The sequence below is a fragment of the Trichomycterus rosablanca genome, chromosome 13, assembly GCF_030014385.1.
Source record: "Trichomycterus rosablanca isolate fTriRos1 chromosome 13, fTriRos1.hap1, whole genome shotgun sequence".
Taxonomy (NCBI): domain Eukaryota; kingdom Metazoa; phylum Chordata; class Actinopteri; order Siluriformes; family Trichomycteridae; genus Trichomycterus; species Trichomycterus rosablanca.
Window position 1 is genome coordinate 3,951,060 of NC_086000.1, and position 25,327 is coordinate 3,976,386.

A 25,327-nucleotide genomic window follows, 5' to 3' on the forward strand; every position below is an offset into this window, starting at 1 on the left:
CTACTACTCAGGAAGTATTTCAAAATCAAGAGTAGATCCAACCACCAAAAAATGACATTTAAAAATCCCAGCACAATCTTCATCAACCAGCTGAAGCAACAGTGCTGAAGTGTTCCCAGCCTTCAGAAAAAAACAAGAACCTGAGCTCTATAAATGAACCGAGGAGTAGTCACCCGGACAAGCCAGGCCTCCCCCTCCTATTCTACCCAATGGTGTCCCGTTTTCACACACCCCCCCGATGACTGCGCGCTTCCCGGCTGCTGCCGACCAATCAGCTCGCTGTTCCCTTCTGAGATCACCAGCCCAGCCGGTCCCCTCCAGCAGCAGGGAGCTTCATTTTCTGCTCGGCTTTCTGTGCTAAAATGGAGGCCGCTTCCTTGCCCTGAGCCGACCGCCTGGTGCTCCGGCGTACATGTTGACATGCGATAAAGCGGGAAGCAGGATGGTCGTGGATGCACCCAATACCAACGGGCCTTTCCAGCCGGTGGCCCTCATGCACTTTAGAGGTAGGTGATTCATACTCATAGTGGGTTTTTATACTGGAAGAGAATTAGATTAGACGTGTCTAGGAGCAACAGCTTGTGTTCACTGGTGCTACGTGTTCTGTTGAAGGAACTGGACTGAAATTGGAGGTTTTGATGGTTTCAATTAGCTGGTATTTGTGGGTGATACAAGTGGTCAAGTGTTACAAGCTAAGCGCCGGGAAACAAGCACAAAGGGAAAGGGGGGGGGCAGTTTTAGTACCCTGTGCCCAACCCCCCCCAAAACACACAAGTGTAGCATCAGAGCTCAAAGCTCAGCAAAGGTTGGGTCATATTGTTTCTACTGGACGGTACGTTGGATGGTGGATGTCGTTCATCCCAAGCATTGGTCACTCATGCTGTTATTCAACAGTGTATCGATTGTGATGACATCAAAGGGTCTCGACCTCATGTGGCGCTTGTATACACGGTGGTCAACTCAAACTAAAAACAAGCCTGCTCGTCCAGAACCTCGTCCTCTGTGGTTATTTCAAATGAGTGATACTGTATGTCCAAAAATATCTGGAGACACCTCCAGCTTTCTGAACTTCTGTTGCTGGATGAACAGAAGCTCCTCAACCACACTGTGCACTTTTAGGATGAATTGGATTGTCCCCAGTATCCAACCTTGGAGCGTTCATTTATTTCTGCATTTTATTGTAATTCCTTATTTGCTTGGCTTGCGCCACTTCCATTCTGGCTGATCTGACACACGGCCCATAAGCTGCTTCTTTTCACCATCCAGCAGTGGATTCCCACACGGAGCCATATTACATACAGGGAGTCAAGCCGTGCCCTGTGTGACAGTGAATCCTCCAGCACTTGTGGCATTTTGACTAGTCCCGGGGATTGCTAGTTTGGTAGCACCACTGTGATTTATATCACCTCCATATTAATGTCCATGGTTTTCATTTCATTTTCATTTGGTCAGATGTCCACATACTTTTGAGCATGTTGCACGTGTTTGAATTCACTGTCACCTTCTGAAGATGAGCTTTCACTCTCCTACTTCACTTAATTAGCTTGTCAATGCCTGTGCAGAAAGATCAATATAAGCAATATGAACTGTCCATCCAGCACTTTGTGAGGTCTGTCAGTAGGTCAGAGGCTGTCCATAAAACAAATCTTAATCAAGTTAAAAGGTCATTCAGAACAAAACAGGAAACTAATCATAGTAAAGCACCTGTCTGGAGAAGGATATGTAACAATCTCCAAGGTGTTGTGGAGAAAATGGGCAAGTACAGCCATACTGCCTCGACACAGTGGTCTCTAAAGGATCTTTATGGTTGAGTGGGCAACTCTGGACATCCTGTTCCAAAACCACAGGCATTAATAGGGAGGTTGTTCAAATCCCAGTAGTGCTAGAACTGGCAGGGTTCCTACAGACAGGTTTTGAAGGGTTGAATGGGTTTTTATCCAAAGTGACTTACAGTTGTGTCAGTATACAGTCTAAGCAATTAAAGGCCTTGCTCAAGGGCCCAACAGTGGCAACCTGGCAGTGGTGTGGTTTAAACCAGCAACCTTCTGATTTCTAGTCCATTACCTTAAGAATTATTAGACACAGTCATGGACAATTTAATGTCTCCAGTTCACATCACTTGCATGTCCTTTGGACTGTTGGAGGAAACCGGAGCTCCCGGAGGAAACCCACACAGACACGGGGAGAACATGCAAACTTCACACAGAAAGGACCCAGACCGCCCCACCTGGGGATCGAACCCAGGACTTTCTTGCTGTGAGGCGACAGTGATACCCACTTAGCCACCGTGCCACCCACTACCACAGTGTGGCCCTTTCTCTTAATGCATGAACAAGCAACAATGCATTATAATGCATTATATTCACTCATTTCTGCAGCTGTTCTTACTCTATGACTGAATGATTGGAACACAAACTACTTTGTCCAAAAAGCCAATATGAATATATAAATACAGCAACATAATTGGCATATAAATGCCATTGTGAAATGACTTCTTGGTGCCAATATAATTAAGGCTAGTTTGACTGCACCAAATAAAAACCAGTGATCATTTGCATTGTCAAAATTCTAAAGCAAACCCAAAGTAGTCCAAATGCTCAGAGTATTTGCTGCAGCCATTAAGCCCATGCCAATGTAAAGCTTGCTTGACTGTGCACATCGTCACCCATGTTCCATCTAAGGTGGCCCTCTAAAGGCTCTTCATGGTTGAGTCAGCAAAAAGAATTGTCATTTAAATGTCAAAAAGTTTAATGTTTATTAGAGTAGCGCTGTGTGTGGTGTTAACCTCAGCCATGTAACGTCATCTCCATTATAATATGATGGTGCTAACATTGAGTTATAAAGATGATGTTCAGCAGCAAGACTGGGCAGTCTGTTTAGGATTATTAGGACAATAAATAAGGCAAATGGGAAGCCTAATCACACTGACTCAAAGCAACACTGGACCAAAATATCCTTAAATAGAACAGCCACCAACACTGAGCTTTTTGTGAAAGCTTAAAATTACTGTTGGTTTCAGTTTCTTCATCATAAAATTAAGTTTATAATTTGCTTATTCAGACAGAACTGCTTTTGAAAGATCTAACCAGTTAGACAAATCATTTTACCATAAGGTGACAGTTTGAGGTTCTCTGTTGTGACCTGGGATGTTTTGCCAAATGCCTTAAGTGTAAATAAATGTACTTTGTATTTTAGTTAAATGTCTATTAATCAATAATGCATTAAAACCTGTTAAGATGAAACTTGGCAATGTGCTTAATATTTTATGGGACTGTCAGTTAACCGTTGACTATTTGTGGTCGGTTATCAATATAAAAGAATTGGCAATGTTCTTTTTTTATAGGGTGTAAACAAAGTACCGTATTTGTATGGGCACAGAGAAGTCAATAGTAATCTATAGTCAATCATATTTTGTGTGCAGATTTTGAGTAAAGCCAGAATAAACGTATAGGCTTTTTATGTCGTGTGTGTTTTAATCATTCAGTCACAGTCACACAAAATTTGTAATTAGTAAAATAATTAGTGAAGTCAGTAAAATGTCCATGACTAACTGTTAAGAGAGTGACATGCAACGCACAAAAGTATTTGCCCCCTTTTTGATTTCCACAATTTGCGTGTCAAACTTAATGCTTTCAACTCCTCATTCCAAATGAAATACATGACAAGAACACGAGGAGCAACAAATATCCATCCTTATAAAATGTATATTAATTTATTAAAGTTAAAAAAGAAGGAAAATGCGTCTCAAGCTACACACATTTACGTTAGCAACTTTGTAAACACAGCTACCGGCTAGTTAGCAACGCGAGCTAACAGCTAACAAACAAACCGCACTAAAATAAAAGATTAAACTTACCGCATGTGTAGAGAAATAGATTAATTTAGTCCTAAAACATTTATTGTTGTTTTTTACGTTGAAATATCTCAAATGTGTCGTGTAATAAAGCTCCACATGAACACAAACGCAAATTTTTGTTCAGGCATTTTAGGACCTCATTAGCTGCGTCCTGATTGTTTAGTGCGTTTAATTAACGCGTTTAATTTTATTTATATCTTTTAAAATATCACAAATTTACATATTAGATATTTAGACATACTTTTTTCAAAGCCAAACCTAATTCCTAATAGAAAATTCTAGCGTTCGTGGATCACTGTAATAGGTACACTTGGTATCTGGCGCCTACATGTTATAGTTTGTTGGGTATACAATGACTAGCTGTAGCCCATCTTCTGCTCTTAATACTTTGTCACTTGGTGTCACTGAAGTATTGAGAATGGTCCATCACCAGAAGGGTTCCTTTTGATTAGGAAAAGGGATACAGAAGGGTGATAAAGTATACAGAGCATTACATGTATACAGTCAGTTATTGTATACCCCGGAAGGCCCTAATGGTTCGTAAAAATGCATGATTTATTTGCAATAGATTTTCCTAATTAGTTCATCTATAAAACATTCTGACTGTCCAATGCTAGAAAACATTTATAAATAATGCAGCAGTCACTTCATAGGGAGAAGGTTCTGGATTTGATTCCTTTCCGTGTGGAGTTTGCATGTTCTCCTCGTGTCTGTGTGGCTTTCCTCCCAAAGACGTGCAAGTGAGGTGAATTGGAGATACAAAATTGCCCTGGGTATGAGTGTGTGTGTGTGTGTGTGTGTTTGCTCTACGATGAACTGGTGACCTGTCCAGGGTGTTTCCTACCTTTCGTCCAGTGATTGAGACCCACTACGACTCTGAAAAGGATAAAGTGGTGTTAAAACAGACAATGAATCAATCATTCTTAAATTTTCCAATTCCTCCTAAAGAAAAGCTTAATTAAAGATCAGTAATGATATATACCATTTATTTCATTTTTAGGAATTTACTTCAATACAAATTAAATAGTTTAGACTGTAGCCTCAAAAGATTGTCTTTTTTAAATGTACATTTTGGAAAAGAAACATAAATGACTAACAACAATGTGGCTATTAGTGCGTTTAAATATAATGGTATTAAATTCTCATAACATTTTTAATGCTAGCAAAATTGTAAATACATAAATCTTAATCTTCAACTGTTTAGTTTTTTTTTTTAAAGAACTTTTAAAGAAACTTAGTGTCTAATTTCTTGTTTCTACACTCACTGTTTATTTTATCAGCTTCACTTACCATATAGAAGCACTTTGTAGTTCTACAATTACTGACTGTAGTCCATTTGTTTCTCTACATACTTGTTAGCCCCCTTTCATGCTGTTCTTCAATGGTCAGGACCACCACAGAGCAGGTATTATTTAGGTGGTGGATCATTCTCAGCACTTCAGTGACACTGACATGGTGGTGGTGTGTTAGTGTGTGTTGTGCTGGTATGAGTGGATCAGACACAGCAGCACTGCTGGAGTTTTTAAACACAGTGTCCACTCACTGTCCACTCTATTAGACACTCCTACCTAGTTGGTCCACCATGCAGAGAAACAGGTGGACTACAGTCAGTAATTGTAGTACTACAAAGTGCTCCTATATGGTAAGTGGAGCTGATAAAATGGACAGTGAGTGTAGAAACAAGGAGGTGGTTTTAATGTTATGGCTGATCGGTGTATCTTTTCCCAATCATGGCTAATGAAGACTAACTAACGCCTACAGAAATCATGCACATGCGCTGCAGAAGTTCATTAAATATAATTCAACTACTGACAGTGAAGTTGCTAGCTGAAACTATTTTTAGTACTGTAAATAAACGTAGCCTTTAGCATACTTCCTGTTAGTCTGTACTTTGCTTGTTTCCAAGCCAACATGATCATTTAAATGCTCATTTACTGCTATTATTCTATGTATATTTGCATTGACATTTATGGCTTTTTATTTTCCTGGAAAAACACTGTATTGAGCCAGACTGAACAATACCAAAGTACTATGTAAGGACACAATTTGCATTTATGTAAGTCTAAAGTCATGGGCTGTAACGGGAGGTTTCAGAAGGTCATTTGACAAGAAAAAAGATCCTTTAAAGATCACAGATATTTGAACCTAGAATTTGAATAACTTACAAATCCTGCTTTCTGGAACAGACCTCTAAACGATATACATTACCAGCCATTTTATTAGGTACACCTACCTAATAAACGTATCTTAATTTGGTCCACCATTCACTTTTGTACATGGACAAAGTGCCTTAATACTCAACTGTGGCAGTGGTTCTATGGTTATTCCAAAATATATGTACATGTATTTTACCATCATTTCAAACTCCCAACTTGTATTTTTCTCAATATTGCTCATTGATATAATTAATGATCATGTCTAATTTTATCTTCTTTTGAATCAGTAAGAGTTTGTGACTTTTTAAAACACTTTTTGACTGCTAGTTTGGACTGAAATAAAACAAAATTCCAATTCCTCCTGGTTTCTGCTCTTTCAGATGTGGCTCCAGCTGAGCAAGAGAAGCTGTTTATCCAGAAGCTGCGACAGTGCTGCGTGCTCTTCGACTTCGCCTCCGACCCCCTGAGCGACCTGAAATGGAAGGAGGTCAAGCGGGCGGCGCTGAGCGAGATGGTGGAGTACATCACCAACAAATGCAACGTTATCACTGAGCCCATCTACCCGGAGGTGGTCCACATGGTGAGTCACACAGGATGAATTTAGGTTTGTCTTAAATGACGTGTAATGCTTTATTCTGGTCAGGATAAAGAGGACTAAAGAAAACCTCTGTGAAGCTTTGATGATCTTCACTGATTAGCTCGATCTGCACTCTGAAGTCTCGGCTTGCTACAATAGCATGTTTTGTTTTCGTACCTCAGTCGGTGTGGGTGCTTGGACAGTCTTGTGGTGCACCAGATGCTTCTGACTAGTTGTTTTCCTGATTAAAAGGGTCTATATGCATGGTCATGTCATGATTTTTCTGCTAATCTTTGGTAACGTTTATAAGTATAAGTTTTTGTTCATATTTAAAGTTACAAAGTCAAGACATTGTATGTACAGTTATATATATATATTTTTATTTACACTCACAGATAATACATTTTCTCCCACTATCTAGTTTGCTATCAACATGTTTAGGACGTTACCTCCCTCATCCAACCCGACTGGAGCAGAGTTTGACCCTGAAGAGGACGAGCCTACGCTGGAAGCAGCCTGGCCACACCTACAGGTATTTCCCAAAACCACAGGTCTAAATTTGGCTACATTTTGTATTTGATAAAAAAAACTGATTAAAAGCCATGACCTGTGATCAGCCTTTGGTTTACCCCCTTTTTTCCAATCAAACCCAGAAAGGAACATGTAATGGTGCACATGTTCCAGTCAGCAGTGCACACTGGTGTGGCCTGAGGATTTAAAATCATGCACTGGCCTTATGAAGGGAGGCCACTTGGCATTTGCACCAACCCCTTGACCTCTGACCATCACATGCCCACTATTTGTTTTCTGCCACTGATGGACTCTCATGGGAAGCTGTATGGCATATGGACAGTCAAACTATTTGCAGCTGTGGGGGTCCAGAAGATGTTCAAGTAGTTGCCACTGGGCAATGTGGATAGCTGTGGCAGCTCTTCTAGCATGGCCCGAAATCCTGAAACAGAAAATGGTCATGTTGGTAGTGATCTTTAATAATGTGAGCTTCTCTTTAAAACAAAAAATTAAAATTTAAGAGGATTAAACACTGTTTTATGTTTTTTTTCTCCTGCTCTTAGCTTGTCTACGAATTCTTCCTAAGATTTTTAGAATCACCAGACTTTCAACCAAACATCGCAAAGAAGTACATCGACCTGAAGTTCGTAATGCAGGTGAGATATCCCAGTCACACACCAAAAATCAATCTGGTGATGGATGAAAGTGTTATGGCATGATTTATTAATTATGAACTGCATGAATTGCAGCTTCTGGAGCTGTTTGACAGCGAAGACCCTCGAGAACGAGACTTCCTGAAGACGACTCTGCACCGCATATACGGAAAGTTTCTTGGACTCCGAGCGTACATCAGGAAACAAATTAATAACATATTTTATAGGTCAGTGTGATGCGTTTTCTGCTGCGTTTTTTTTAAATCATAAATTTCGCGTGCTGATCTGTTCTGTTTTTCAGGTTCATTTATGAAACCGAGCACCACAATGGAATAGCGGAATTACTGGAGATTCTAGGAAGGTAAAGCTTTATAAAGACGATTCTGACCATTTACTGTCCATTTTATCAGCTCCACTTACAATTACTGACTGTAATCCATCTGTTTCTCTGCATGCTTTGTTAGCCCCCTTTCATGCTGTTCTTCAATGGTCAGGACCCCCACAAGACCACCACAGAGCAGGTATTATTTAGGTGGTGGATCATTCTCAGCACTGCAGTGACACTGACATGGTGGTGGTGTGTTAATGTGGGTTGTGCTGGTATGAGTGGATCAGACACAGCAATGCTGATGGAGTTTTTAAACACCTCACTGTCCCTGCTGGACTGAGAATAGTCCACCAACCAAAAATATCCAGCCAACAGCGTCCTGTGACCACTGATGAAGGTCTAGAAGATGACCGACTCAAACAGCAGCAATAGATGAGCGATCGTCTCTGACTTTACATCTACAAGGTGGACCAACTAGGTAGGAGTGTTTAATAGAGTGGACAGTGAGTGGACACGGTGTTTAAAAACTTATACCAGAACAACACACACTAACACACCACCACCATGTCAGTGTCACTGCAGTGCTGAGAATGATCCACCACCTAAATAATACCTGCTTTGTGGTGGTCCTGTGGGGGTCCTGACCATTGAAGAACAGCATGAAAGGGGGCTAACAAAGCATGCAGAGAAACAGATGGACTACAGTCAGTAATTGTAGAACTACAAAGTGCTTCTATATGGTAAGTGGAGCTGATAAAATGGACAGTGAGTGTAGAAACAAGGAGGTGGTTTTAATGTTATGGCTGATCGGTGTATATAATAACTTAGTTTCTGTGTTGTCTTTGCTTTAACAGTATAATCAATGGTTTTGCCTTACCTTTAAAAGAAGAGCACAAGATTTTCCTGTTGAAAGTTTTATTGCCTTTACACAAAGTAAAGTCGCTTAGCGTTTACCACCCACAGGTACGTACACTCCGGTCCTCCACCTACCATGCAACATCATTAATCACACCATTGACACACAAATATTAATAATTGAATGAATGAGGAGAGTTTTCTTCTGTTCCCGCATAAATGAAAAGACAAAAGGAGAACATTGATAACAAGGCTATTTCTGCCTGATAGGAAATTATGTATCGCATTATGTTGTCTGACAGGATACAGCATGCTTTCGGCTTCGTCTGTTTGACATTTGTTCCAGGTTTTGCATATTACTGCTATTATCACCCCAACCATGACACTCTTCTTTACTGTTTCTAGCTGGCGTACTGTGTGGTGCAGTTCCTGGAGAAGGACAGCACACTTACTGAACCGGTAAGTCCACTTTATACCGGCTAAAGTCAAAAGTGTCTGGACATCCCTCTTAAATATTGGGTTTCCAATCCATTTTTAATAGATGGATAACATTGTAATCATGGTTTCAACATTTCAGCAAAAGACGCAGCCGCTCAACCACATCAGAAATGTTTGTAATGAATAAGAACATTGATAGTAATTGTGGGTGCCTGATCTTACAAATGCTCTTTTCAATAAATGGGCATAAAATTCCCACAGACACACTCCCAAATCTGATCACAACACACACTAACACAGCACCACCATGTCAGTGTCACTGCAGTGCTAAGAATGATCCACCACCTAAATAATACCTGGACAGTGAGTGTAGAAACAAGGAGGTGGTTTTAATGTTATGGCTGATCGGTGTACTTTAATACTTGTTTTGTTTTATTGTATATGGAAATAAAATAGCACCAATAAAGCAGCACCATGGTCGGTCATAGTGGCTTTTGGTTTTAACCACCAGATCAATCACCAAGCCCCAGAGTGAAATCAGTGACCTTATTTCAACAGACTGTCCACTAAATGATCAGATTTCACTGTTAATAATATGTTTAATGATATAAGGTCATAAACATAGGCTAATCTTAAAATCCTGCATTTACAGGTAGTGATGGCACTGTTGAAGTACTGGCCAAAGACTCACAGCCCAAAGGAGGTAATGTTCCTTAATGAGCTGGAGGAGATCCTCGATGTGATTGAACCTTCCGAGTTCGTTAAAGTGATGGAGCCTCTTTTCCGGCAGCTGGCCAAGTGTGTGTCCAGCCCGCACTTCCAGGTAAGACATCACATCATCCCATGACACTGATTGGTCTACACTAGTCCACCACTGGTGAGACGGTGCCAGTCGGGGTGGCCGGGTGCTTAACCAAAACACAGCTGGCCGTGTGTGTCTGTATGAGGGAGGGAGGGAGGGCGGGCTGAATTGAAACTGTATCTTAACGCTCAAGGTTTTAATATGGAATGTCCAACACGCTCAAGTGTCCACATACTTTTGACCACACGTTTTATCACGTATTATAATCAATCCCAACATATCAAACAACAGCTTAACAGAAACACAGCTGGGTGTGTATGTATAAGGAGGGAAGTCTGGATTGAAACTCACCTCCTTGCTGGGACAACAACGCCTCCTGCTGTCTGGTCAGCATATACGACTTGAAGCAGAGGAATACAAAGAGTGTAGTGTAGTCTTCTGTATGTGCTGAGGGTTTCTGCAAAGATTTATTACGTCAATTTTGCTACAAGAAGAAAGAAAAAGGTCTATTATGATAAATAGCACAACTGCTCTGCTGCGTTAAGCTGCCAACTGTACAGAGATGCATCTTAATAGACAGTAAATAGATTAGAATGTATAAAAGGTGCAAGCTTGTGTATTTTTAAGTGTTTTCCAGAGGCAATTTAGCTAAACGTGCTAACAGTGACTCAGCATGCTAGTAAGAATGCCCACAAATTTATATACTTGTAGTACTTATTTTGGTTCACAAAATAAATTTTAGATGGTTAAATTACTTTAATAAAGCCTGAAACACAATAAATGAACAAAATACATTCATGTTTGAGCTAGGCAGAGCATTTGAGCTAGCAAGTCATGGCTAAATTGCTAACTGAACCACAGGCAGCATATTTCTGACTAAAATCTTTTAAAAAAGGATATTTCTTTGAATGTACCCAGTCATCACGTACTACCAATGAATCAGTACCGCTTTACACCCTTATTTAGACATTATAATGTATTTTTCTGTTGTTGCTGTGCTGCAGGTTGCAGAAAGAGCGCTTTACTACTGGAACAACGAGTACATCATGAGCCTCATCAGTGACAACGCGGCAAAAATCTTACCCATCATGTTCCCAGCACTGTACCGCAACTCCAAGACTCACTGGAACAAGTAAGAACATCCACATATATTGCAATATGCGGTACTACAAATCAGCCCCAAATCATGACGCACCCTCCACCATGCTTTACAGTTAGAATAAGGTTGTAATCCATCGTTGTGCATGTAATTCTTTATATCATAACTATTGCGATATGTAAACACATGTATTTATTATTTAGTAAAATGACACTTTTAGGACCTTGCATTATACAACTGTTACTGTTTGTAGTTCATTTCTATTATTAATAATTATTTAGGGTCACAAACCTTGGGTGGGTCGCAAGCCAAAAAAATGGGTCGCAGAGATAAATAATAATAATTAAACAAACAAATTTAACAGGCACATGAATACAAAATGAACTTGTACACAAACGCCCCCTTGTGGAGGCTTTACATTACATCTTGTAAACCACAGTGGGACCAGATTGCCACCAATTTTATTAATTAAGTATTTTTCAGTTTGATCCATTGTTTGTGTTGCCTGGCGCAGATGACTGACAGTGTCAGTTTCTTTTATTGGCACTTCAAGAGCAGTCTCTGCACCTCATTCAGCATTAATTCAATCCAGCCGGTCGTGCTCTTTATAAACCAGGCTCTTTGTCCAGCTGATACACCAGGCTGAAGATCTGATTCTTGAACCTGCTTAGCTGTTACTGGGCACTCGGCTAGTCTTTTTATTGTAGTTGCCTTTTTGAATACAGCCAGGAATCCACCCTGGATGTAACTTTTTAAAGCTTGAGTTCTCACTCACTGGTGGATTGAGTAGCTGTCCTTCTCAGTCAAATGTGTACATGTTCTATCTCTCTGACTTGTGATTTGCTTTTTTAATGTTTTCTTAATGTTTTTCATGTCGTTTAAATTTTACTCATTTTTAATTTAGTTACTACTACGTTGGTTAAATATCCTGCACTTGCTGCCTCGTTGCTGTGTATGTTCAAATATCCTAAACCGAACACATTTTGCTCTGCAGGACCATCCATGGCCTGATCTACAATGCTCTGAAGCTCTTCATGGAGATGAACCAAAAGCTATTTGATGACTGTACACAGCAGTTCAGAGCAGAGAAGAATAAGTACGTACAGACTCTTTACAAAAACCATTACAAACATGTTACATCTAAACTGTTCGTTTGTTAAACTCACTCGCTTTTTTTCTTCCAGAGAGAGAGCGAAGTTAAAAGATCGGGAAGAGGCCTGGATTAAGATTGAGAACCTTGCCAAAACAAACCCTCAGGTTGGGCTTCTTTTAATAATATAATTATTCATAAAAAATGTGGTTGAATACCGCATGAAACACAAAGCAGAATAAATAAAATTTTATAATCCAGTTAATATTACTGTTAACTATAGCGGATAAGCGGATTTACTTAATAAAATCCTTTATAAATATAAATTATATAAATTTAAGGGGGAATTCTTAAATAGATTTTACACAATTCTTGAGCAAATTATGACTCTTTATGACACCTTGAGTTCTCTGCTGCCCACGCTCCAGGCCAAGGTGCAAATACGACTCATTTCCTCACTGGATCCCAGCCTGCACAAGCTGTTTCTTCTGATACTTTGCAAAATTTGATGAGTTTTGAACATATACCTGTGTGGAGAAAAAAACAAGAAAATACTTAGATGCTAAACAGTTACCTGAGCGCTGCAGTCTGGCGGTCCCACCTGGTTGCAGGGTATGCTAAATAGCCTGAAGTACCTGACCGTGAGTTTTTAGACTTTTGGCATTCCGCAACATTTTAAGTCTATCAGTGGCATTAGTGGCATTATCACCCAACGTTGTTGAATGGGGTCAGGGTCCTGAACAGGCCAATAAAAAGTCTTAGATAATAAAGTCATCATATATTATACTAAATTAAATTTATACACCTGTTAGCACTGGGTATGACTAAAAGACCTGAACTCAGTAACTGGAAGTTGTGTCCACATTCTTTAAGCAATGTAGCTTTGGGACAGTGGTAGCCTAGTGGGTAGAGCCTTGGGTTATCAATCAAAAGGTTGAGGGTTAGAATCCCAGCTCTGCCATGCTGCCACTGTTGGACCCTTGAGCAAGGCCCTTACCCGTCTCAGCTCAAGGGGTGTTGTACAATGACTGACCCTGCACTCTGACCCCAGGTATGCGAAGAAAGAATTTCATTGTACTGTACATGTGTATATGTATATATGGTAAATAAAGGCATTTTACTCTATTTTAGAGGATTTAACCTTATGAAAGCATTTGCAATTATGACTAAATACAATCTGAGCAATTGAGGGTTAAAGGTCTTGCTGGATTTGATGGCCCAACAGTGGCAAATTAGCGGTGGTTGGGCTTGAACCAGTAACCCTCAGATTACTAGTCCAGTACCTCAATCACCAAATTCTTCCTCTTTCTTTAGCAACTACTTATAGTTTCTTATATTTCTTCTCTTCCTCTCTTTGCTCTCACTGTTGTTTTCCTTCTTATCTTTCGTTTTGCACTAGTTCCCTATACATGTCGATTCCTCCGGCCTAAACAGTCCGGTAGAAATGGAGACTGACGGGCCGCCGATAGACGATATTCAGATGTTAAAAAAGACAGTAGAGGAGCGAGCCGTTCAGGTAACTCCAAACCCTAAATCAGCACAAGTGTATGTGGCAAAGTACGTCCATATGGAAATCCTATTGTATAGCCGCGCTAGCTCGTCTCTTCATTACTCTCACTATAAATCAACATCTGAAATAAACCAAATGCACATCTGAACCCTTGGCCAAATAATTACCTACACAAATCAGATGAGTTATGATAAAAAGCAAGCTTTCCATATGGGCAGCAATAGATTATGCATTTAGCATTTTGTATGACAGTGGGAAAATGCTGGAGAAACACATTGGTGATTCCATTAACTCCATTAACCCAGTTTAACAAAGTCCTGTCCTCATAAACGTCTCTACATTCTCGAATCTCTAACCCTATCTTCATATCGTTTGGGGCGTAGATGCAGAGGGAGCAGCGGAGGGAGCGGCCGCTGGCAAGACGCAAGTCCGACCTGCCTCAGGACACGTACACCACGAAAGCCTTGGAGTCGCACTGTCGAGCTGAAGATATGATCACCAGCCACGATGCCCACTAGTTTCCTCTCTGCTTCTTCTGATCCTACATTCAGTCCAACAAATACGAAGCCCATTCAACGGAGGTGTGGACTGCTCAGGTTTTTTAGATTTGGGAGGTACAAGGCCAGCATTGAGATTTTGGGTTTATTCTTGTTTTTTTCTGTTCTGTACTTCGCTCATTGGGTCAGTGGGGGACAGGAGGTACCTGAGAAACCTTGCTGGGTGGTGCTACATTGACTGGTTAGAGGGAACAAATTACATCTAGAGAAGTTTTCTTCATCCATCTACTAGACTAGATCTTTCATTTGTCTTGGAATCCTAATTGCCAGTGCCAAACCATCAGATATCATAAATGTTTACTTACGCCATTTGAAGATACCACACATGATGGTAAATGAATGGTTCAAGCAATGGTATCAGTTTTCTTTGGCAATACCAGAGACTTTGTTAGACCTTTGTTATATCCAGCAAGTCAAGAGTTAAACCTCCTTCCAAATTTTTGCTTTCTGGCAGGGACCATGTATTATATATTTTATATATAAATCCTGACCAGACTGTCAGTCCCAGCATTTGAGAAGCAAACATGATTTAAACATTCCTTAACATGATGCTTCCACCACCATATTTCACAGTGGGAAAGACCACAAGACTTCAATTCATGGATCATTTCTATAAAAGTTCGAATTAGGCTCAGAGGCACGGATTAATCAAGAAAGCTATACTAAGCTCTGTGGACAGTCTCTATCATACTGACAGACCTCACAAAGAAAAGACCTGTTATTTATGGAAGGTCAGTAACATGTAATATGTTACATGAAACTAAAGCTAGTCTTAGAATTACAAAGATTATGAATACTAGAATATAAAATCTCTATTGTAATTGAATGTATTAGTAATTGGTGAGTGCAGCTAGCTAGCATTTTTATTTTAAAATAATTAATCATACTTTTATCAAACAAACCAATGCGCTGTCAATTCTTGGGTGAAAAGCCATCAAGAGAAGATAAAACGTAGCGTATTTAGCTCGTGAGGACCCATGTGATGCGACGCTAGAGAGGCTGTTTTGGTCACCAGCTCAAAGGCTCTATTCACAACACCAAGTGCTTTCTGAGGGCAGAGCAAAAGAGGCTACTGTCACAATGCCAAATACATTCTATTTGGCCATAAACCTACTGGCATACCCCCTTCTCTTGTTGTATTCTCAGACTATCTGTCTCTTATTTTGTTCTTGTGTGTTCTGAACCCAGAGGGTCTATAATTTTTTATCCAAACATTAAAAACGCACCCTTTTCAGCCCCTCTTTCCAGGGCATGAGTGCCTTTATACTGGCGGGTGACAAATAAGGCTCTGAACGCTGGATGCATAAAGTCTATGAATGGTATCAATCAATTATAATCACTCACTTTAAAATCTAAATATGATCACAAAACATAATCTGATTGGTCATCGAGTCTTAATACATAATAAATAATGCATCCGGTACCAAACACCCTAAAACCAATTTTATAATCATCACATTATTTTTATAATTGTTCGTTCGGGGCTGCGGGCTAATACACGCCTTCTCCTCCTGGCTGCATCTTTAACTGGTCAGCGATGGAATCTTACAGAGAGCCTCAGCATGTACAGAGGATCACACTATTCTCCCTGTATTCCTCTAACACTCACTACAAGGCATCAGTGACATTAAAACTCAGCTCTTCAGTTGTTTTTTCGGCCGGTGTGCTTGGTATTGCGGTCTGGTTGAACCAAGTTTCAGCTACCGTGAAGGCTTATAGATAACAAGCTGCCCAGGTCCTGGCTGCAAAACACGCCCGAATCATTACCTCTTTATACTCTCTCTTGTGCTTATTGGCTTTATTTGGCACTGTGCATTCTGACCAAACCATTAATCTCATTTGTCCATAGGACATGTTCCAATCATCTCAAGGTTTCTTTAGGTATCACTGTGTCCACTACCCTTCCATAAAAACAAGACTCTAAAACATCAACATTTAGCCTTTGGGTTTGTGATTTCTCTGATTTTGCTGGGTCGGGGACTCTTAGAAGGACTGGCAACTATCTAGAATGTTCTCTGTGTCTTAATGCCATTTAAAAATGGCCTCATAACACTTTCCAGACTTTGAGATAATTGCTGATGTTTATTAAAACAGGCGACCAACATGCCACTAGAGGTGGGTATATCTCCTGGGATGCGGTTCATTCTGAAGGGGGTTCGCTATGCGTTTCCTAGGAATTTCAGATTAAAAGACACTTCTAACCTCTATTTTTTGGAAATTAAAAATTACCATATGATATTCTGAATTGCATTTATTATTGAACCTCTGATTGGCGCCATTTTTTAGACGGGGCAAAAAACCTAAGAGGTGTAAAGCATGGGCCACTAAAGTGGATGCTCAAGATTGGGAAGATGCTACAAAGTCGCTTCAAAGTGCCCTCAGACCTTAGATTGAATCGTAGTCCTGATGATTAGCTAATCAACTGGCTTTAATTGACGACATCTGGCTGCAAAGTCATATTGGCGCACTTCCTTCACCCTCAAGGTTCCTGGATATCGCCTGACTTGACGTAAGATTGAAGACCTGGTGATGTTTAGTCACGTCTTGACAAAACTGAAGATGGGTGTGCACTCTGTTCCTCACTACTGTAGACGCATCGATGATGAAACAGCAGTGTGAGGTCGACGTGTTGAATGTTCCTTCCTTAAGTCTGTTTTATTCGGCTGTGTAGAAGCACTTCCTGAAAACTTGAAGCTGTTTGATGTTTGTGTGACATGTGAATGCTTGTGTACGTAACCGGTGAAGAGGTGCGTGTGAACGCAGCATGCTTTACATGACAATAAATCCAGTGTTCCATTGTTTGGGCTTAAGCTGTGTGGCCAAAAATATGTGGACACCTGACCATTAGCTTGATGGACGTCCCATTCCAAAACCATGGGAATTAATATGGCGAATATGGAGCCTCCATATATCCATATACACCGATCAGCTATAACATTAAAACCACGTCTTTGTTTCTACACTCACTGTGCAGAGAAACAGATGGACTACAGTCAGTAATTGTAGAACTACAAAGTGCTTCTATATGGTAAGTGGAGCTGATAAAATGGACAGTGAGTGTAGAAACAAGGAGGTGGTTTTAATATTATGGCTGATCAGTGTATTATGGATATTAAACAATATGGAACATGGAGCCTTGAATTTCTGCGGTCAAGACCCGGCTGTGCAACGGACATTCCAATTCATCCCAAAGGTATTAAGTGGGACGGAGGGCAGGGTTTTGTCCAGGCCACTGGGAATCCTCAGCACTTGGACCAGGGGCACATGGTGGGAGAGGAAAGGGCCTTCCCTGAATGGTTCCCATTAGAGGTCGTCATATCTTTGGCCTTCCTCTGCTTCCTCACATATTCAGCACGCTTCTCCCTGGCTGCAGTTGGCGATGCCACTTCAAAGTGCCCTGGATAGCTAATCAACTGGGTTTGATTGGCAACATCTGGCTGCAAAAAACCTCCAAACTACTCCAAAAGTCATATTGGGGCACTTCCTTCACCCTTAAGGTTTCTGGATATTAGCTGACCTGAAGTGAAGTGATGTTTTGTCCTCTCCTTATATATAAACTGACAAAATTGAAGATAGTTGTGCAATTTATATCCCTGAAACACCTGGTTTTAATAATTACAAGGGGTGTCCACATACTTTTGGCCACACAGTGTACCACACCATTCATTTGTTTTCATCATTGTTTCATATTTCAATGAACGTGAATGAGTTCTGTACATACCAAACCCATACTAAACCCACCAAACACACCAGAGACGAACTTCTGCTCAGAATTAATGATGTCAGGTTCTGATTTGTGTTACTGTTGTGCTTTACTGTGTGAACGTCGTGTATAAAAAAAAACACACAAAAATCTGATCTTTCCTTATGGTTTAGTTCTTCTGATTGACTCTATTTGCTGTACTATTATATAAATATAAACATAAATATGTTTAGATGACTGATAAGCTAGCCCAGAATTTGATTTGAACATGGTAAGTGTCCTTTAACATACGACCTGTACTATACTACATTTCATACTGTACATAATGTTTTCCATTCTTTTATTTCTCTGTAGTATTATACAGTATATTTAGACGTATTTGTAAAGAAAAAGTCCTCTGTACAGAACGAAAAAGCAACATGTGGCACAACCTTCTAGTCTTCTAGATTTCTGACTAGAGCTCATATTTTTTTTGTTTATTAGTTCGAATCCTGGGAAGGTTTGTGGAACCGCTCAGCCATCGAAATCTGTGAGCCTTCACTCGGTTTCATTGGTGTACATCTATACAGAATAAATAAAAAGTCTATGTGGATTTATATTTTAATCAGACTGTTTGAGTTGTCTTTTGTTTTTGGAGTTTGGAGTCAAAACTATTTTGAATTAAGCCCAATTCGGCTGAAAACCCCCGAATCTGGCAACCAGGCGTATATCGCGAGTGACGTCAACCAGGCGAGGTGTATAGCGCCAGTGCCCTCTGCTGTTTAAAGTGAATGTCAAATCGATTTGAATCGTGGAATTTTTGAATCGGTTATTAACTGTCTTGTGGTGCATCGTTACATCCCTACTGGTTACACAAGATTCATCAGTTCCAGTCAGGGAGGATTTTGTATCTCCAGTTCACCTCACTTGCATGGTGGTGGTGTGTTAGTGTGTGTTGTGCTGGTATGAGTGGATCAGACACAGCAGCCCTGCTGGAGTTTTTAAACACCTCACTGTCACTGCTGAACTGAGAATATCTGAAGGTCTAGAAGATGACCAACTCAAACAGCAGCAATAGATGAGCGATCGTCTCTGACTTTACATCTACAAGGTGGACCAACTAGGTAGGAGTGTCTAATAGAGTGGACAGTGAGTGGACACTGTGTCTGATCCACTCATACCAGCACAACACACACTAACACACCACCACTATGTCAGTGTCACTGCAGTGCTGAGAATGATCCACCACCTAAATAATACCTGCTCTGTGATGATCCTGTGGTGGTCTTGACCATTGAAGAACAGGGTGAAAGCAGGCTAAAAATGGTATGTACAGAAATAGATGAACTACAATCAGTAATTGTAGAATTACAAAGTGCTTCTATATGGTAAGTGAAGCTGATAAAATGGACAGTGAGTGTAGAAACAAGGAGGTGGTTTTAATGTTATGGCTGATCAGTGTATATACATATACAGCTGTACAGTACGACGAAGCTGGTGGAAGTTGGGGTCAGAGCGCAGGGTCAGCCATTGTACCGAGCCCCTGGAGCAGAGAGAGTTAAGGGCCTTGCTCAAGAGCCAGGATTCGAACTCTCAGTCCTTCAGTTAATAGCCCAAAGCCCTACCCACTAATAAATAATATATAAAAAAAAACATATGCACAGGGTGTCCACATACTTTTGACTACACTGTACATTTTCTAATTTTGATTCCATATTGATAAAACTCTAAATAAAGGTATGCCACATAAATAAGTGTTTGTTTTTGGGTACCTGCTTGGTTTCTGGTCAGCGAGAAGCCTTCGTGGTGTGGCTGCCATCATGAACCCGCATGTTCTTGGCGTTCCTCGTACATCCACACATCTGACGCTTGGTAGAAGCTGCTCTCTCTCCTAGAAGAGAAATGAAGTAAGTAAGTAAGAATCCTCTGGAGTCTCGTCATGCTTTTTTAAACGCTGCCCACATTTTAGCCGGTCTTCCTAAGTTAGGATTGATGCTGACCGCAACCGTGGGCAGATGCTACGTGAGACCAGGTGGCTCGAGTCTCATGCCCACATGTAGAGTTGGGTGTGGTATCAAGAAATACAGAGAGATGAAAACAGGGAGATGTGGTCAACCTAACATGGCTTGATATCCCAGAGGACTACTTTACATAGCTAAACATAGTATATGGTCAAAAGTATGCAGACACCCTTTAAATCATCAATGGTTTGATAAATTAAGTGTGGTTGAACATTAGTGAACCCTGTTGGGATGAATTGGAACGTACATGTAAACAAATATGACCCTTTTTGCTCTTGTACGACTTTCCAGAAGATTCTGGAGTACATACAGTTCCATACGCTATATGGACCGAAGTATGTGGACACGTGACCATTAGTTTTTGGACACCCCGTTCTAAAACCATGTGTATTCAATTTTTTAACGGGGGTTAAAACAGTTGTTTTCTTTTATTTTAAGATTTATTCTTGACCAGGAGCCTGGGATTGGTCTGCAGGGGGCAGTGTGGTGTTGTGGTGATTCTAGATACCAGGTTCAGCTGAGGTGAGCGTCTGGGTGGCAAAGCAAAGCCTCCCTGCAGCCTCAACACAGGAATCAAATCAGCTGGTACATTCAGCCTCCCATCTCTGCTCATCCCTGCTCATCCCTCCACCCTGCAAACTAACAAGCTGTTGAGATGTGCCGTGTCCTCATTCGACACCAATGTAGGCTTATTTTCTCTACCTCTGATTTTAATCCTGTTCGACTTGAGCTTTTGATGTGAATTCTTCCAAACCTACTAAATTTGTGAAGCGGAACAAGCAAGAAAGATGAACTTTCTCCTTATAAATATTTTTTATCAGCTCCACTTACCATATAGGAGCACTTTGTAGTTCTACAATTACTGACTGTAGTCCATCTGTTTCTCTACATGCTTTGTTAGCCCCCTTTCATGCTGTTCTTCAATGGTCAGGACCCCCACAGGACCACCACAGAGCAGGTATTATTTAGGTGGTGGATCATTCTCAGCACTGCAGTGACACTGACATGGTGGTGGTGTGTTAGTGTGTGTTGTGCTGGTATGAGTTGATCGGACACAGCAGCGCTGCTGGAGTTTTTAAACACTGTGTCCTTTCACTGTCCACTCTATCAGACTCTCCTACTTAGTTGGTCCACCTTGTAGATGTAAAGTCAGAGACGATCGCTCATCTATTGCTGCTGTTTGAGTTGGTCATCTTCTAGACCTTCATCAGTGGTCACAGGACCCTGCCCACGGGGCGCTGTTGGCTGGATATTTTTGGTCGGTGGACTATTCTCAGTCCAGCAGTGACAGTGAGGTGTTTAAAAACTCCAGCAGCGCTGCTGTGTCTGATCCACTCATACCAGCACAACACACACTAACACACCACCACCATGTCAGTGTCACTGCAGTGCTGAGAATGATCCAACATCCAACACACCTAAATAATACCTGCTCTGTGGTGGTCCTGTGGGGGTCCTGACCATTGAAGAACAGAGTGAAAGGGGGTTAACAAAGCATGTAGAGAAACAGATGGACTACAGTCAGTAATTGTAGAACTACAAAGTGCTTCTATATGGTAAGTGGAGCTGATAAAGTGGACAGTGAGTGTAGAAACAAGGAGGTGGTTTTAATGTTATGGCTGATCAGTGTATATACATAAATGTTAGATTTATGACACCGTATGGCTTAGAATTCAGGCTAAAAAGATCCGCTGTCGTTTTATTACATTAGATATGTGAGATATCATAGATCAACAATCACAGCCTGAGCCTTAGCGACAGACCTATGCAGAATGACGTGACTGTTTGGGTCACAGTAGTCATACTAATTCATGTCTTTTAACTCAGTGACTGTGCGAAGAGGGGCGGATTGTGGCAGTATTTCTGTCTTTTTACATCTTTATGATAGAGAAGCACTACAAGCAGCACAGAAGTCTAGGGCACTAGCCCAAGCCTGGCCGGGCACGCTAGAAACACATTTGTTGCATTGGTTGTTCGAGCAAGAAATGTGGTGTCACCTTATTGCCATGGCAACATTCTTGAATCGGTAAAGGAATATTTGGAAAACAGCGTGGTCCTCTGTGTGGTGCAACTAAAAAGAAGAGCTAGGTGGCTTCACACGTGCTAGTCTGTGGTCCTCGGTGGCCAGCATGCATTCAGTTTCTCAGTTATTGACTGTGAAAAAAAAATAATTATATAATATATTTAAGGTATAACCTAAATAATGAATCTAAATCTAGATATTTGGCATTTTTCCTCGGACATAACATCTCTTGGGTATTCTGGTCATTTCAGAGTCTCCAGAAAGCTCACAATCAAAGCATTTCTCTCATAAGCAGCAGTTCCATCCACCTAAGAATCCAAACTCTCTGTACTCAGCGGGTGTAAATGCCAAAGGGAGCGAATGTTTTGGGTTTCACTAAAACGAGTGCAGCGGATTTGATGTTCTCAGAGAAGCAATGGTTATTAATGCATCGGCAGTGATGACGCCAGCGCTGCGGCATCAGAGCTCGACCGGACGCCGAGCCTCCTATCAGAGCCACGGAACATTTTAAAACCCTTGTACTAGATCTCTCTTCAAACTATACAAAGTGTTTTCAAGTAGCATTTACCAAATAAGTATACAGCTTAATGGACTAACATCAGTAGACTAGTCTATATATTAGAAATAGACTAGAGTTTATGTATAGCTCTTCTAATTATTACAAGTTCAAGTGTTTTAGCCACACCCATTGCTTACAGGTGTATAGGATCTATTATATAGACAGATCAGCCATAACATTAAAACCACCTTGTTTCTACACTCACTGTCCATTTTATCAGCTCCACTTTGTAGTTCTACAATTACTGACTGTAGTCCATCTGTTTCTCTGCATGCTTTGTTAGCCCCCTTTCATGCTGTTCTTCAATGGTCAGGACCCCCACAGGACCACCACAGAGCAGGTATTATTTGAGTGGTGGATCATTCTCCCCCCGTGGGCAGCGTCCTGTGACCACTGATGAAGATCTAGAAGATGACCAACTCAAACAGCAGCAATAGATGAGCGATCGTTTCTGACTTTACATCTACAAGGTGGACCAACTAGGTAGGAGTGTCTAATAGAGTTGACAGTGAGTGGACACGGTATTTAAAAACTCCAGCAGCGCTGCTGTGTCTGATCCACTCATACCAGCACAACACACACTAACACACCACCACCATGTCAGTGTCACTGCAGTGCTGAGAATGATCCACCACCTAAATAATACCTGCTCTGTAGTGGTCCTGTGGGGGTCCTGACCATTGAAGAACAGGGTGAAAGCAGGCTAAAAAGGTAAGCAGAGAAACAGATGGACTACAGTCAGTAATTGTAGGTCTACAAAGTGCTTCTATATGGTAAGTGGAGCTGATGAAATGGACAGTGAGTGTAGAAACAAGGAGGTGGTTTTAATGTTATGGCTGATCAGTGTATAGTGGCTGAAAGTGGCTGGAGACTGGTGGACACCGTGTATAAATAAACCTGCTACCTGTGATATGAATGAAATCATGAGTAAAACCTGATACTTTTTTATAAAGACACGAATAGCTGCCGGAGCTTCGTCGGCTCCGAAAAGGAAACAGCGAGTCAGAAAAGATTTTCAGCCTCACCAGGCCAACAGTAACCAGGCAACGGGAAAAGTGATAGGTTTTGGTGTGAGACAGAGCCGTGAAGTGCGGTGGTGAATCTGGGAAAAAAAACCACACACTTCGTGCACCTAGAGAAATGACATCTGCATCCGAAAATGGTTCAGGTTCTGTTCCCGGCACAAACACAAACACAGACTGAACGGCATCAACACGTGTAATCGTTCTGACAACTGTTACAGTACACAAGAAAATCCATGAGTAACACTTTCATCAAACTCAAAAATTATTTTTATTATATATATATATATATATATACACATACACCGACCAGGCCTAACATTATGACCACTGACGGGTGACATGAATAACACTGAGGATAAAATGTTCACTTGCTGCCTGATATATCCCACCCACTACTAACAGGTGCTGTGATAAAGAGATAATCAAAGTTGATGTGTTAGAAGCAGGAAAAATTAACAAGCGTAAGGATTTGAGAGTCTGACAAGGGCCAAGCTGTGATGGCTAGATGACTGGGTCAGAGCGTCTCCAAAACTGCAGCTCTTGTGGGATGTTCCCGGTGTGCAGTGGTCAGTATCTATCAAAAGTGGTCCAAGGAAGGAACAGTGGTAAACCGGCGACAGGGTCATGGGCAGCCACGGCTCATTGATGCCCGTGTGGTACGATCCAACAGACGAGCTACTGTAGCTTAAATTTGCCCCATTATAACAATTTCCAAAAAAAGGTTATTTCAGCTCTACATTTGTGTTAAATGTCTTGTTAAAACGTCCAGAGCTCGTCTGATGAAATTCAGCTCTGTCCTGCTACACTGCTTCTTCTATTTTTTCCTTTAATGACATATAATGCACCAATACCATGTGGTTTGCAAAGAGACCCCCATATCATGATGCTCCCACCACCATATTTCAAAGTGTTTGTTCTGATTTGTCTTAACGCTTGGGGGAAATTTGCAGAAATGCATTACTGTTGTTTAATAAGAATATTGGGAAGCCCCTTTACCATCAACATGATTGCTGCTTGTTGGCAGCATTTTTTTAAACCAGGTACAATACAACATTTTTCATTTAATTTAATAGTAACCTTTAAATTCAATAAAAACATTTTAATATAGTGACGACACTTTTTCCAATATTAATTTTAATATATTTGTTATCCTTATAAATAAATACCTTATGTGGTTTAATTATTGTTTTCTTGCACAGGTAAATTTATGGCCTCTGTTGTTTATAACACAGTTAAATTCAAATGGATGAAAACGGGTTCAGAGTAAGACGTCAGACCCAGGATTGAGACCACACACACACGCACACAAACACGCACACAGACACAGACACACACACAATAGGGCCAGACGTATCCGGACCTTACAGTGATCTAGGTGGACACGGCATTCCAAAACAATGGGCACTAATATAGTGGCATAACCACCCTCTGTTTTTAAGGTAAAGACAGCCTTGACTCTTTTCATAAGGCATTCCACAAGATTTTGGAGTGTGTCTGTGGGAAATAATGCCTATCCATTCAGAAAAACACTTTAACAGAGTTAAAACAGCCAGTGGTCTGTATAGTTTCTTTACACCAAACTCGTC

General features: G+C 40.8%; 1 protein-coding gene across 2 annotated transcripts; it reads left to right on the forward strand.

The window, feature by feature from the left end:
* Positions 1-341: 341 nt before the first annotated feature.
* ppp2r5ca (protein phosphatase 2, regulatory subunit B', gamma a) lies at positions 342-18,738 on the forward strand. Of its 2 annotated transcripts, XM_063006705.1 has the most exons (14): positions 342-506; positions 6,393-6,592; positions 7,011-7,121; positions 7,663-7,755; positions 7,849-7,979; positions 8,054-8,113; positions 8,935-9,043; positions 9,341-9,394; positions 10,026-10,196; positions 11,180-11,307; positions 12,269-12,370; positions 12,459-12,531; positions 13,764-13,880; positions 14,258-18,738. In XM_063006705.1, exons 1-14 carry the CDS (start codon positions 413-415, stop codon positions 14,390-14,392), a joined length of 1,578 nt encoding a protein of 525 aa, XP_062862775.1. In that variant the 5' UTR covers positions 342-412; the 3' UTR covers positions 14,393-18,738. The 2 variants fall into 2 exon arrangements, with proteins under 2 accessions (XP_062862775.1, XP_062862776.1); XM_063006706.1 differs by lacking the exon at positions 13,764-13,880.
* Positions 18,739-25,327: the final 6,589 nt, after the last annotated feature.